General features: G+C 37.9%; 1 protein-coding gene across 9 annotated transcripts in view; it reads right to left on the minus strand.

Moving 5' to 3' along the window:
- Positions 1-16,800, minus strand: part of LOC106878549 (uncharacterized) — a 338,719-nt gene that overhangs the window by 16,446 nt on the left and 305,473 nt on the right. For all 9 annotated transcript variants that reach the window (XM_089346862.1, XM_089346857.1, XM_052977982.2 and 6 more), the window contains 2 exons: positions 6,212-6,316; positions 3,715-6,030 (listed from right to left, as the gene is read on the minus strand). In XM_089346862.1, the coding sequence (XP_089202988.1) occupies positions 3,715-6,030; positions 6,212-6,316 (2,421 nt within the window). The remainder of the gene's footprint in view (positions 1-3,714; positions 6,031-6,211; positions 6,317-16,800) is intronic.

The following is a 16,800-nucleotide window of genomic DNA, read 5'->3' on the forward strand; positions in this document are numbered from 1 at the left end:
CAAAATGGAATAAGCAGGACAAGAGGAGACACATGGGACTGAGAATCACTGATAAGGTTACAGAATGTGTGATGAAAGAACTTTGACAGACAAATAAACTCAAAATAATCCTTTCTATTATAGCCACAAGGTCTGAAATTTGCAGGGAGGGGGCAAGTTGATCACATCGACCCCCGTGTGTAACTGGTACTTATTTAATCAAGCCCAAAAGGATTAAAGACAAAGTCAACCTGGGCAGGATTCGACTCAGTATGTAGTGGCAGACGAAATACCCCTAGGCACTTCGCCTGGCATGCTAACGATTTTGCCAGCTCGCTGCCTTCAATAAACTCAAAAATAATACAAATAAAACCTAAAGTGAAGATCAAATAAATAGTGCATGCATTTAATTGATAAAAAAAAAAGACCAACCCCAAGTATAACAATATACATATTGTGCTAACAGTTGAACCAGTTCATCACAATAATAATAATAATAATAATAATAATAATAATAATTGATAGAAATTGGCAAAATGTGGAACCTCAAGACTAAAACAATACCTGTTCTCATAGGTGCCCTAGGAATGATAGCAAAAGGGGCTGATTCCTACCTGTCTCAGATACCAGGGAACCCCAAAATGGCAGAAATTCCAAAGATAGAGCTCATGGGAACTGCTCATATCCTACGTAAAGTATTATGTAATCTCAAATTGTAAAACAAAACTCATAATTTTCTTATGTTTCCTTAAACATTCTCTCAAACAATACTATGTGCAAAACCAAATATATGACACCGTAGGCATAACACCAACATGAACTTCTAACTTGTCTCTTGTGGTCTCTAGCTGAGACTTGGAGTCAACTCGTACAAATACAAAGCAAAAGTCAAACATATAATAATAATAATAATAATAATAATAATAATAATAATAATAAGAAGAAGAAGAAGAAGAAGAAGAAGAAGAAGAAGAAGAAGACAGTGAAGATGGAGTAGGAGTGGAGCAGGAGAAGGGAGAGAATTGATGGTTTTTCCAAGTTTCTGTGTATGCCAGATGATGGAGAATCATCTGGTACACACTAAAATTCATCCAGTCCATTCTAGCATGGCACCCTGACCCCTATCCCAACACTCCCCAAAAAACAAAACAAATAATATAAAATGGTGATAATAATGATGATGATGATAGCACCAAAGCTAAGTGAAAGTTGATTAATTCAACAATACATCATGTTGTTCACTTAACATGTTAACTGCCACATGTACCACCAGTGGTTCATCACAAACTTTGCACAACAGCCATATGCACCACTGGTGCTGTACATTTTCATAATTTGAGAAAATATTCTACTCTGTATCTTTGACATGGTTTCAAGGATATTTAAATAGCATGAACTGGTTTCAAACTTTGGTACAAGGCCAGAAATTTCAGGGAAGAAATAGGTCAATTACAATGACTCCCGGGGCTCAACTGGTACTTATTTTATCAACCCCAAAAGGATGAAAGGTTAAGCTGACCTTAGCAGAATTTGAACTCAGAATGTAAAGACAGACAAAATGTTGCTAAGCATTTTGCCCAGTGTGCTAACGATCCAGCTAGCTTACTGCCTTGTAGGTGCTAAATATCAATTTCAAAATTTGGCACAAGGCCAGCACATTCAGGGTAGAGGGAAGCTGATTACATCAACCCCAGTGCTTAACTGGTACTTATTTTATTGAGCCTGAAAGCATATAAGGCAAAGTCTACCTCAGTGAAATTTGAACACAGAACATAAAGATGGATGAAATTCCACTAAGCATTTTGCCTGGCTTGCTAATGATTCTGCCAGCTTGCCACCTTATATGCTAAATATTAAAGTTTAATTATGAAATAGTGTAAAAATTCAAAATAATCACACTTCTTTGTAATTAAACAGCATGCAGTGTGAGTGGAAATATGTAGCATCACTGGTAAGTTCCAGTAACAGGCTGTGACTGTTTGTGTGTTAAAGTTTTTCATTGGTCGACATCAATTGATTCAAAATCAATTAATCACAATATGACAATAGTTGAGACAGGAGTGGTAGGTGACATTGTGTTCACTAGATCATATGTAATCATTGGGAAATGTTTTGTGGTTAAGATTCCTGTTTTAAAATGTGTTTATCTTTGAGAAGAGATTGAACAAAGTTTTTTTTTAGTTAGGTATGTTGTATTATTCTGCACTAGATGAGAGTAAGGTGACCATCCCTACCACTGCCATCATTGGCACTACCACCACCATCACTGCAACCACTACCATGATCATCATAATCACTATTTGAAGGTCTCTTTTTTCTGAGCAAGCTTCAGTTTATTGTAATCAAACAACAATGACGATAGTGACCATCACTACCACTATTACTGTTGTCATGATGACTGCCGCTACCGTCACCACCACCATGACCATTATAATCATCATTTTAATGTTTGTTTGTTTTTTGATACTGACATAAATAGGATAAGTCTGTCAAACATTAAATCTCTACCCATCTTGATTTTTTATCATCTGTTGTCCCACATCTTTAGTAAGGTGTTGGAAATGGGAAATATTTGTGGTTATAGGCATAGGCATGGCTGTGTAGTAAGAAGTTTGCTTCCCAACCACATGGTTTCAGGTTCAGTCCCACTGTGTGGCATCTTGGGCAAGTGTCTTCTACTATAGCCTTGGGCTGACCAAAGCCTGGTGAGTGGATTTAGTAGGCGGAAACTGGAAGAAGCCTATCATGTATATATAAATGTGTGTGTGTGTGTGCATGTGTGTGTGCATGTGTGTGTATTTGTGTGTTTGTGTATGTGTCTGTCAGCCACCACTGCTTGACTACTGGTGTTGGTGTATTTATGTCCCTGTAACATTAGTAGTTCAGCAAAAGATACCTATAGAATGAGTACTAGAATTTACAAAAGATAATAAGTTCTGGGGTCAAAAAATTTAACTAAAGGTCCCTCAAGGTAGTGCCCCAACATGGCCATAGTCAATGACTAAAATAAATAAAAGATGTAAAGATTCCAGTTGAGTAAGGAAGTGTATATTCGGAATAGTTTAGAATGTGGAAAATGATTTTTGCAAAGATTAGAATGAGGAAGGCTTTTGAAACATCGGTGAGATCATGGTGGAAAGAGTTGGCTGCTATTTCTAGCATGTCAGATGACCAAATAAGTCTCTCTGTCTATCTATCTATCTATCTCTTTCATTCATTGGCTTGTGAGTAGATTATTTGCCATTGTGGCTGGATTAGGTACCAAACTTCATGTGTTCCACATTTCTGATATCAGAGTACATTAGAATAAAAGAAAAGAAAAATTTTGCCAGACAACTAACCATCTCTTCACCCCTTAATCTGTTGATGCATTGAAACAAACTGAAAATTGTGAATAGTTTGGTGGCTTACTCAGTTAAAATTGAATTCTTTTGCATAAAAATAGAAGTATTATAGGAAGTGAGAGATTGTTATACTATTATTGAAAACATCTATCAAAGCTTAAAATAATCTTGATAAACTCTTGCTGGGTCTCTAATGATAATAGATTTTGGTACAGTACTAATGTTCAGGGTAAATATTTGGAGAGATTTCTGAACCGGTTCTATTCTTCACTTAGGTTTCATACAATTCTGGAGACATGAGAGGAGCTAATATTTCAAGGACCAGTTGGAATTGCTGTTGAAAGGCATACACAAACAACACATTTAGAGTTAAAATAGATCAACAACTTACCTCTACAATAAGATCTCCATCTTCAATAGATAACAATTCTAGTGGAGGGGGTGATTTACAGTCAGATTTAATCCTTATAGCAGTCATGCTTACTTCACACATGCTAGATAAACTTGCACTACAGCCCCGTACTGGCCGGAAGGCACTTCCAGGACCACCAAGTTTAGCATATTTCCCCTGGGGTACACTCGGCTGCCCTCCACTACTACAGGGACTAGATTTCCCAAAGCTAGTTGATGTAGGTAAATGTATGGTTTTTCTTTCAAGAGAAATAAACTTTGATATACAAAGATTGTAAACATCCACTTGAGTAGGATAAAGGTTATACATTTGTATCAACTGATAAAGACTAGCATTTGGCACAGAATCAGGAGTTGGGGTTACTGGAGACTTGCTTCCAGACTGAGTGGGACTTGATATAGAATTGATACTATTATCATTTAGAGCAGTAATGTTAGTTTTCCTAGGGCTCATAGTTTGTGAAAAAGATTTTGTAGTCTCTAGAATTGTGTGTGGATTATCTAACTTTCTGGAAGACCTAGAGTAAAGTGTTTGACTTGATAGGCTTTTTGGTTCCCATTTGCTGCCATTATATAAAGAAGCTGACTTTGCGGATAAAAGAGTTGAATATTCTTGCTCATGCTTCGATTTCGGAGAATGTTGGTAGAGGTAGCTTTTACTTGTTGAAAGTGTGTTTGCTTTCAAGCAGTCAACTGAGCCATATTCTTTAGTTTTCACTAGCCTTTTGTCAAATTCTGGTTTGTAGTAGCCAGGTGCTTTGAGTTTACTTGAAGAATGACATGGCTCAATTTCTGTGTCAATAGTACTATAGCCAGAATCTACAGTGCTGCTGTGAGAACGAGCATTTATCTGGCTTGTAAGATTACTGTCAGAGTTCTCAACACAGACCACAGGCACAACTTGTTTCCATTCAACTGGAGGTTGGCTCTGATGAAGATTAGTTTCAACTGAAAGATCTTGTAAACTTCGGAACTTCCAGACATCTGCAGCACTTTCAATAGGTTTAAATTTTAGTTTATCTGAGCAGTTATCATCAGTATCAATGTCATTTAGAGAGAGGAGAGAAGAGACTTCATAGTCTAAAGGTGTATCAGCATGCTGGCTATTGTTTGAACTTCCAGCACTACACAATAAAATTCGCTGCTTCATCAATTCTGTGAACTTACGACGCTTTTCATCTATACTTTGACTGGGAACACGTGGTAAGCTCCTTCTAGGTTTAAGCTTGTTAATAGAATCAGTACTTCCATATTTTCGATGTTGATCAAGAACATTACTTTTAGAAAATGTATGGATTTGAGTCATTGGTTTTGGTGGGTCATTGTAAAGATTGTGACTTTCTTGTTGTGGGACAGAATTGGCTTTCGAAATTTTATTGATTTGTCTAGATAGGGATGCATTCAGTGGGTGGAAAACTTTTGTACTTCTATAACGTTGTTGACCATCTGATACAGTTTTCTGTAGAGGTGTTTCATGTTTTTGTATATGTACCTGAGGACTTTGTTGTTTTAAGTGTGATGTCGAGGAGTGTGGATGCTGATTGTCATGAGTCATATGTGATACGGGTCGGCTGGAATATTGTAATGATGACTTAGATAGACTGCGATGCAAAGTATCAGATGATTGTGTTTTTTTACAACTATTTACTGTGTCTAAACTATGAGACTGAGAATCTTGAAGTGATTTAGTTTTATCAAGTCGATGGGAATAGAGGCCACTTGCTGTCTTTTGTGCCGTTAATCGAGAAGTGGTCCTACTTAAAGTGCTTGTTAAAGTTCGGCTGGAAGATGCAGAGGAAAGCTTTGTGGAAGCAGGCTCATGAGATTTCTGTGAACTGTTGGGTAATGATAGCCTGGGCTCACTTGTCAGATCCCCAAGACTCTGGGAGCGATTTGCATAATCGATATTTTGTGAAAGATTATGCTGACTTTTGGTAAGTCTTTTAGTTGTTGAAACTGGTGATCTGGTTACCTTCCGACTAGTATGTTGTGAGAGCTGGCGTTGTATCCCAGTTGTAGTAGAACGTGGTGGAACCGAAGAATCAGAAAGGTAACGACAAGTTCGTCGGTGGACATTGTTGTTAATCTCTGTTCGCTGTCGAATACTGTTCTGTTGATGTCTTGGAGGCTGGCGCTCATCACAAGAGAAGGAACGAGGTAAAGTATGAGTCTTTTTAGATAAAGGGGATTGCATCACTGAATTTTCCTTCCCACATTCTGATAATTGATCAGTTGATTCAACATTTTGATCATCCTCTTGTTCAGATAACGAATCAGCATCAGATTTCTTCCTTGTCTAAAATAAAATAAAAAAATTAATTAAATTAATATGAAATAGAGATGACTAGAAGATGAACAGAAAGGAGAAAAAATTAAAAGGATAGAATTTTAATTAATAAAATTGATTTAGTATAAATTTCAGAAAATAAAAATGTTTGGAAATAAGAAATGGTAAAAATTTAAAACTGGAATTTTACTTTTGGTTTCTTTGGTTTTTTATCATTTTGAAATATTCCATCTAATTGTTGGCGAAAATTTTTGTCTCCAGACTTCAGACCAAGCCATTTTTTGGTGTTCATCATCTGTAAGAAAATAATTAAAGATATGAAAAAAATATTAAATATTATTCTCAGATGAGTCACGCAATCAATTTCTTTATTTAAAACAACAATATAGTCTGGGAACTTTCATCTTGAATGAATACAATATGTTGAATGCTACAAATTGTAAAGAAAATTATTAATGTACTTGTTACTCATATAGAATCATTGAAATTGCCATAAAATGTTATGAACATCCATGTAATTTTGACATCACTAGACAATAAGGAGACACTTCGCTGATTGGCAGCAAAATTCTTATGCATGAAACTCTTGTGAGTTACTTGGTGACCCCATTAGTGTTGGTTCCAGAAAAAAAAAAAATCATCCGATACACTCTATAAAGTTCTTGGCAATAAGAAGGGTATCCAGCCATAGAAACCATGACAAAGCAGTCACTGGAGACCAACACAGCCCTCAAGCTAGTCAGATCCAATTGAACCGTCCAACCCATGCCAGCATGGAATAATGGATATCAAATGATGTTGATGATGAAATATATCTTCTTTAATGGGAAAGCATGAAAATATCAAAATATATCTTCAACTAATTGTTTTTATTTTATTTGTTGTTGTTGCTTAAACCCAGGTCATCTCTGACAGAACATGCCAATCAATGATCAAAGGCATTCCAGACATGGCCATCCCATCTTTTTCTAAGGCATACTTTAGACAGGGTTGCATTATACAATGTATCCATTTTTTTTTAAAGATGGTAAGGAAAAATTTCTTTTACACATTTTATTCATAAGACAGTAATCATGCTGGGGCACAAGCTTGAAGGCTTTTAGATGGACAAATTGACGTCAGTACTTATATATCTACATATATATATTTTTAAGTCAGGTACTTATTCTATTGGTCTCTTTTGCAGAACCACTAAGTTACAGGGATGTAAACAAACCAACACTGGTTGTCAAGCAGTGAAAACAAACACAGACACAAAGATACACACACACACGATAGGATTCCATCTACCATACTCACTCACAAATCATTGGTTGGCTGGGGATGTAATAAAAAACAGTTGTGCAAAGTGCTGTGCAGTGGGACTGATCCTGAAACCACATGGTTGCAAAACGAGCCCATTGTATATATATGGCTGTGTGGTAAGTAGCTTGCTTACGAACCACATGGTTTCAGGTTCAGTCTCACTGCATGGCACCTTGGGCAAGTGTCTTCTACTATAGCCTCGGGCCGACCAAAGCCTTGTAAGTGGATTTGGTAGACGGAAACTGAAAGAAGCCCGTCGTATATATGTGTATATGTTTATGTGTCTGTGTTTGTCTCCCCAACATCGCTTGACAACCGATGCTGGTGTGTATACATCCCCGTAACTTAGCGGTTTGGCAAAAGAGACTGATAGAATAAGTACCAGGCTTACAAAGAACAAGTCCTGGGGTCGATTTGCTCAACTAAAGGCGGTGCTCCAGCATGACCACAGTCAAATGACTGAAACAAGTAAAAGAGTATATATTTATAGTAATATGTAAAGGTAAAATCCAAGGATCAAGGTGTAGGAAGTTAGTGATCTTCAAGTAAGCCATAGCATATATAAAAATCAACTTTCAGGAAAAATAGTAGTTTACTGGAGTAGAGGGCTGTGAATTTTTCCTGTATTGAAGATGAAAGGCTGAAAAAAGTTAATTTTATATTTCACAGTTAGCCACATGAGTTGTTGTATATGGAAATAAACATCCAAAATTTAGGGAAAGGAGTAGATAAAATCCAGGCTACATATATTTCATAGCTGGCAGAACCTCAGAGGTAGTAAATTATCCAAACGAGGGGTATACCACAAGCTACTCATCAGGCCAAGGATATCTTGATTATAGGAAGTTTATATTGTCGTTAGGGGATCCCGTGAAAACTCATTGGGGATTCACTGGATTTTATCAACTCCATTCCCTAAATTATGGATATATATATGTCTGGCTCTTTTGCCGAACTGCTAAGTTACAAGAACATAAATAAACTAGCACCAGTAGTCAAGGAGTGGTGGGAAACAAACACAAGCATAAAACACAGGCATACAAACATACATACATCATCATCATCATCATCATCATCGTTTAACGTCCGCTTTCCATGCTAGCATGGGTTGGACGATTTGACTGAGGACTGGTGAAACCGGATGGCAACACCAGACATATATATATATATATATATATATATATATAGACTGCTGGTTCTAGTTTATGTTCTTGTAATTTAGCAGTTTGGCAAAAGAGACAGAGAGAATAAGCACTAGACTTAAAAATTGGGGTCAGTTTGGTTCAACAAAACCCTTCAAGGTGGTGCCCCAGCATGGCTACAGTCCAGCGACTGAAACAAGTTACAGATAAAAAATATCGAGGTGATAACAAGTGTCCAACACATCTGGCAATTTGTTGTGCTTAAGAAGACACATCAAGCTAAGTGAAATTGTGGTCATGGCAAGAGCCTACAACATGTAAAAGGCACCTGTGCTGGCAACACATAGAAGGCACTCGTGCCAGTGATACATAAAAAGGCACCTGTGCCAGTAACACATAAAATGGCACCCATGCTGGTGACACATAAAAGGCATCCGTGCCAGTGAGATGTAAAAGGCACCCATGCTGGTGATGCGTAAAAGGCACCTAGTACACTCTGTGGAGTAGTTGGCATTAAGAAGGGCATCTAGCCATAGAAACCAAGCTAAAAGAGACCGGAGACTGATGCAGCTCTCTAGCTTACCAGCTCCAGTCAAACCATCTTAGCCATGCTAGCATGGAAAACAGACACTAAATGATGATGATGATAGGTCCAACTAATGATATTGTAAATATCTGGTTTCTTTATTTTTAAATCTATTTTCTCTGTGACAACAAGGACAGAATGACTTTTGCTAAAGCAATTGATTTTACAGTTGGATAACATTACAGCCATTAATCACTGGAGTGTGAAGTGGGAAATGGAACCTGATATGTTGGTTAGGTAAACCAGAATGATGAGCATTATGTGTTTTACTCAAAGATTATTGTTGTTTAGCTCTAGGTCAATATTGATACAGAAAACCTTTGACTGAATGTTCCATAATTTTAATGTCCAATTCTCCATGTTCAAATGGGTTGGATGGGTTTAGGAAGTGGTTTTACTTGGTTATGGGTCGGCGTTCACCATATATATAAACACATATATATATGATGGTAATCTCTTGAAGTCAGAGAAAGATCGCTCTGGAATTTTTTGCTTAACAGCCTACTACCCAATGCAGACACTGAAACCATGATCGTATGATCATGAGCACAACACCTTAACCACTAGGCCATGCACCCTCACAACACACACACACACACACACATATATATATATATATATATATATATATACATATATAGATACACACACACATGCATACAATGGGCTTCCACAGTTTCCATTTACCAAATGCCACTCACAAGTTATCAGGTCATTGGTCAATTTCAGATTATAGCAGAAGACACTTGGTTAAGGTACCATTTAATGGGATCAAATCAGAAACTTTATGGTTGCAAAACAAACTTCATAACCATACAGCCACACTTGCATCAAGAACAATATCTATTGACGACTTAGAAGTGTTTTATCAAAAGTGGTTCAATGAATCAGTTGAGTAATATGCTGGACCTTTATGCCTTTATGTCATGAGTTCACATTACACAAAAGTCATTGAATTATGACTTGGCCAAATACTTAAGTTTTCAAGTGTGTTGACATATTTTCAGCCAGGTTATTGTTAAGTAGAATCATTCAAAAGATGTCCCAGTATGAAACCCTGTCTTTGTGTTTGACACCATTTAATCCTACTCTTCCTCTCTCCTTCTCCATGCTTTCTCTCTGTTATGTACTTCAGAGAAGATGACACCTATGTATCACACATCCTAGAAATGTTAAGTAACTTATTCCATTAGAAACTAATTATCGTTCTATCAAAAACTTGTAAAGTAATGAGACAACTCATCATCATCATCATCATCGTTTAACGTCCGCTTTCCATGCTAGCATGGGTTGGACGATTTGACTAAGGACTGGCAAACCAGATGGCTGCACCACACTCCAATCTGATCTGGCAGAATTTCTACAGCACGATGCCCTTCCTAACGCCAACCACTCCGAGAGTGTAGTGGGTGCTTTTATGTGCCATCGGCACGTGGGCCAGTCAGGTGGTACTGGCAACGGCCACACTCAAATGGTGTTTTTTATGTGGCACCTGCACTGGCAACGGCCTCGCTCAAATTTTTTTTTGTGTCACTGGAACAAGTGCCAGTAAGGCAATGCAAGTAACGATCACACTCAAATGGTGCTTTTTACGTGCCACCGGCATGGGAGCCAGACAGCTGCTCTAGAAATGATTACGCTCGGATGGTGCTGTTAGTGCTCCACTGGCACGGGTGCCAGTCATCAAATTTGGTTCAATTTCGATTTCACTTGCCCCAACAGGTCTTTGTAAGCAGAGTTTAGTGTCCAATGAAGGAAAGGTTGGCATGGGTGCCAGTCGTCGAGTTTGGTTCGATTTCGATTTCACTTGCCTGAACAGGTCTTCACAAGCAGAGTTTTAGTGTCCAATGAAGGAAAGGTATGCATAAGTGGGCTGGCTACACCCCTGGCAAAGGCCACAGGTTATGGTCTCACTTGGCTTGCCGGGTCATCTCGCGCACAGCATATTTCCAAAGGTCTTGGTCACAACTATAAATTAATATTCCTTACAACTTAAAAATCTCCTTCCCTTAAGCTAAAACTTTTGTTATCCTAATCAACCACCAGCTACAGATCTACATTCATGTTATCATTTTCCAACTGGTCTTCATTTCCAAATATGTTACATGCCCTTAGAGCTTTGCAAACTTGAAACTAACAAAATACAAAAAAAAAAAAAAAAAAAAAAAAACCCAGAAATATGAGAGGACACTGCTAGAAACTGACTCTCCATCAGTTATAACAATGAGGGCGCCACTTGATCTGATTAACAGAATGGCCTGCTTGTGAAATTAATGTGCAAGTGGCTGAGCACTTCACAAATACATGTGCACTTAATGTAGTTCTGAGGGAGATTCAGTATGACATTGAGTGTGACAAGGTTGGCCCTTTGAAATACAGGCACAACTTATTTTTGCCAGCTGAGTGGACTGGAGCAACATGAAATAAAGTGTCTTGCTCAAGGACACAATGCACTGCCAGATATCAAACTCACAACCTTATGATTGTGAGCTGAATGCCTTAGCCACTAAGCCATGCACCTTCACTGCATTGCTAGAAGACTGATATAAAATAACAATAATAAATATTTAAAAACCATATTTCCAGCAAAAATCAGGAGTTGGCTTTGTGGACTCCATGGTAGTCTTTTAATCATATTCATCATTGTCCTACTTTTGAAGGAGTGGTTTATCCCTTTAGCATTCAGATTACTCTGTCAAATGTAATGCTTATTCATTCTTTATTTAAAATTAATCATGCATTATCTTGTAGCTTTGAGATTTTCATAATGTGATTGCTTATTTTTAGTAGAGTAGATGTGAGAGGCTAGATAGATCTGGCTGGTTTGAACATAAAATAGGTAGAATATTTAAGCTGGATATGGCCGGTTTGAATGCTAAAGAATAAGATGTAAAGATCTCATTCATAGAAACAATGAAGTTGTTGTTGTCATTGTCGTCAGCCATGCTGGCATGAGTTGGCTAGTTTGACAGGAGCTGGCCAGTTGAGGAGCTGTTCAGACTCCAACTGTCATTTGTGGCATGGTTTCTATGGCTGGATGTCCTTCCTAAAGCCAAAATCTGGCAGAAAGTGTCAGGTGCATTTGTGTGTGGATGTTAGCTGTTTATAGAAGGTTTACTCTTTTGATACCAAAGCACCTGAGACCATCCTTGTACCTGTGATGCAAATTTCCCATTTCAAAGTGGCATAAGTTTTAACGTTTCATCAAGATTTCATGTTAATGTATAATCCCCCACACCAGCCCAATAAGTATAGCTGCTTCACCAAATTCTTAAGTTCTTCATTATTTTCAAAATAAGTGTATTTCAACCGAAATATAGTAGCAAAAAGGTCAAGGAGAATTAAAAGTGATATCATTTTTAAAATAGGAACCTATGTGATTAGAAGTAGCACCCAACAGGTATGGAAGGAAGAGTGTCCATGTCAGAGACACAATCATACTTCAGGTCAAATGAGTCTGAAGTTCTGATTAATCTCCATAGTAACAAAAATTATTAAGTGATATCTGTTTAGTTTTGCTGATACAATGTAAGATTAGTTCATATAGCAACACATCCAGATCAAACATATGACTTTTCTCTGAAGTCTAAATAAGAGAATTTAACAGAATGCTAAACACTCACATTCTGCAATTTACTTTGAAAAGAAAATAGTTACATTACTAATCAGAAAGAGGATAAAGTTGTATTAGAAATAAATTAATATCACAGTAAATAGAAGTGTTAGTTCACATGCAGGAGCCAGTCTAGACTATATTTTGCTAAAATAAATTAATCCTTCACACATAAACATAATTATGATTATAAACATAGATGGACTATATTTTCCCTCTGTCCCTTCTACCACTACAACAATTACTCCAGTTCCTCTTAACTTGTGAATTCCGTCTTGCTTTTCCTTACACTGGAATGACACTGCTGGGTCTGGCTATTTGGACACAGATGCTTTGGCACAGCTGACTGGACATGCAAACTGTTTTGGCAACAATATATTTTGGTGCTGAAGGCAAACACACACACACATATGCAGAAATATACAAGGAGGGAGAGAGAGAAAGAGAGAGAGAGGGGATGAGATGGAGAGAGACATATATATATATATATAGAGAGAGAGAGAAAAAGCAGGTAGAGGGAGGGAGGGAGAGAGAAGGTGGAGATAGTGAGAGACATAATTTATTTATTGAACACAATTGACATAAACACCTTCCTTTCAGCTCATACACATAAAGAGAAATATGCTCACACACATAGACACAGAGAGAAATGAAATGTTTTGGCATTAGAGGCAAACACTCACACATACACATGCATGTGCATGAGCAGAAATATACACATACATAGAGGGAGAGTAAGAGAGTGAGAGGAGGAGGTGGTGATGGCATTGGCATCGTCATCAACCATCAGCACCAACATTGTCCTTACTTCCTCTTTTCCATGCTTTTAAGGGTCAGATGGAATTTGGTTAAAGCAGATTGTTTTTTTGCTATGGCCTGTGCCCTTCCTGTAGTGTCAATCTTCACCTGTTTTACAAGCAAGGTAATATTTTCCCCCCTATAGCCAGACATGTTTTCACTGAAGATTGGAAACAAAAGGACACTGCTTGCATTATGGTGACACTTGCTCACAACAATTGCATGATGTCAAGACAAAGAAACACAAATATACACACTCATGCACATACACAGATGCAATGGGTCTTTTCAGTTTCTGCCTACCAAATCCACTCACAAGGCTTTGCTCAGCTCAGAGCTTAGTAGAGGACACTTGATCAAGGTGCCATGCATCCCAAAGCAAACTTCTTAACAACCTGACTGATTGAAGCAAGGAAGAAATAGAGAGAATATGTTTGAGGTTTTGGACAAAAATCTTTCAATAGGATAGAAAAAGGAGAAAAATAAAATTTGGAAATACTAGCTGGTATGGCTGTGTGGTTAAGCAGCTTGCTTGGCAATTAAGTGGTTTTTGGTTCAATACCAGGCCAACCAAGTGAGTGAATTTGGTAGATGGAAGCCTGATGTGTGTGTATGTGTGGCCTGATGTGTGCGTATGTGTGTGTGTGGAGGAGAGAGAGAGAGAGAGAGAGAGAGAGAGAGAGAGAGAGAGAGAATATGTGTGCACGTTTTTATGTTTGTGTTTGTCATCCAACCACTACCTCACAACTAGTGTTGGTCTGTTTACATCCCTGTAACTTAGTAGTTTGGCAAAAATGGTAGATTATGTATCAAACTTAAAAAAAATACTAAGTACAGGGGCTGATTTGTTCATCTAAAATCTTTCAAGATGATGCCCCAGTATGGCCACAGTCCACTGACTGAAACAAGTAAAACAGAATATTATTTGCTTGGACACAGGACCATTACACAAATTACAAAATGAAATTTAACCACTGTAGCTTAGTATAAACTGATATTTCATGCCTCAAAAGTTTTGGTAGGAGAGACATATAAATATATATATATATATATATCATATAGACTTGTTTATCTCACATGAGTGTGATAAATTAAGTCAGACATTAAATGTCTGTTTTTCTCCTTGACTTTTCATTCATCATAAAATTCTTTGATAGACAGTTATCATTATTGACTCCAGAGGTTTATATTATCATCATCACCACCACAGAAACCACCACCACTACCACCAGTGCTGTCACCACACAACCACCACCAATGCTGTTGTAACTGCCACTATGATGGCTGCCACCAATACCATTATCATCATGATCATCACCAGCACGATACAGTCATCACTACCGCCACCACCACCACTGCAGCTGTCACCACCACCACCACTGCAATCATCACCTTCACCACCATCACCATCATCCTCACTACCTCCACCATTAAATCCAGTTACCCACGCTTGCATGTATAGGACAGGACTTTTCTATCATGGTGTCTTGCTATTTATTTCTGTGCTTTGTTGCCTCATCCATGAGGCTCATCAACCTCCAAAGATCCTCTTTCTCCACATATCACTTCTTTCCCCTCTTACCACATTGTTATTCTCCACATCATATGTGTGCACCAGATCAATCTTCTCTCTTGCACACTACATCAGAATCTTTTTGCACTTGGGTTTTCTTTCAGAAATCATTTGCATTCAGTTATTCATGCTTACTAACATTATATAATACAATTAGTAGAGCAGGCTGGCTTCATTTCTCCAGGATTAGCTCATAGATGCAGGCACAACTGTGTGGTTAAGAAGCTTGCTTTGCAGCCACTTGGTTTCAAGTTCACTCTCCACAGTTTCTGTCAAACAAATTCATTCATAAGGCATTGGTTGGTCTGGAGCTAGAGAAGACATTTGTCCAAGGTGCTACAAAGTGAAACTGAACCTAAACCACATGGTTGCAAAGCCAGCTTCTTAATCACCCTGTGTAACCTGTACCTGAGGTAAATAAAATGAAAATACCTCAACTAGGAACCAAAACTGAATGGTATAGTAGGAAACTTAGTGTCTTCTGTGGTAGTTTGAACTTTAGCAAAGACATTCATCAGTAAAACCCAAAACCTAATCATAATGATTTGAGAGAGAAAGGTGGTGGGAGAGAGAAAGGTGGTGGGAGAGAGAAAGGTGGTGGGAGATAGAAGAGAAGGCAAGTAAGCGTGAGGAGGAAAAGAAAGAAGGGAAAGAGGAAGATAGAAGTGAGAAGAAAGAAGTAAGGAAAAGAGAAAGATAGAGAGGTGAGAAGAAAAGAGTAAGAGAGAAACAGGTAAGGGGAGAGGAAAATAGAAATTTGGTCTAATGTGAAATCAAGAGTTCATTAATATTGTGCAATAAATTATTTGATAATTTTCATCAATATTGGAAGCTATTGATAAACAATGGTATTATATAAATATTGCTCTGATCAGAATGATGGAACTAAAGACAATTAGTTTTTATTTTTATAATCTTATAGTTGGTAAGGAAAGCAATACCCATGACCCATTTACAGAGCCTTCCAGACTGCTGAGACAGAGGAAATTACCCTCAAACCAGATGCCTGGCCTAAATGTTTGCATTAGAGTGGGGTCTGCTAAAGGTATACAAGGTGCCAGATGACATCTACGACCCTATAGTTGGATTTGATCTCAGAACACAAAGGATTGGAACAAATACAAGGTACCTGGTCTGATTTTCTTATTGTTCTACCAATTCACTGCCCTAGTTTGGTACATTTCTTATCCTCCCCCACATTCTAATTTTGGCACAAGGCCAGAAATTTTGAGGGGAAGGAACAAGTTGATTGCATCAACCCCAGTGATCAACTGGTGCTTGTTTTATTAACCTTGAAAAGATGAAAGGCAAAGTACACTTTGGCAGCATTTGAACTCAGAATCAATAGAGTTGAACAGGAGATCACGGTAACATCACTTCGATCAGACATGCTCCAGCTCTCCAGGAGTACATAAACAATTATCATGGTTAAACTTATAATGCCCTGAAAGAACAGACTCGATGTTTCTGATCAGGTAAAGAAAACCAAATATCAAAATATATCAGGACTTCGTCAATGAGGCTCATATCAAGGGATGGCATATGGCCTCTTTCTCTATTGAAGCCAGCCATGGCTTTCCAGCTGGATCAGTGCACTATTTCCTACAGAAGATAGGTCTGGAACCCAGACAACTGAAGAAAGTCTTCAATGAGATCGACACTGCAGCTGAAACAGGCTCAAAATGGCTATGGTTGATAAGAAACTGCAAGTGGAATTCTTCTGTAGGTGAAGATTACTTCTGTCCTTGCAGCCCCACTCAGG

The sequence above is a fragment of the Octopus bimaculoides genome, chromosome 2, assembly GCF_046866305.1.
Source record: "Octopus bimaculoides isolate indiv1 chromosome 2, ASM4686630v1, whole genome shotgun sequence".
NCBI lineage: Eukaryota > Metazoa > Mollusca > Cephalopoda > Octopoda > Octopodidae > Octopus > Octopus bimaculoides.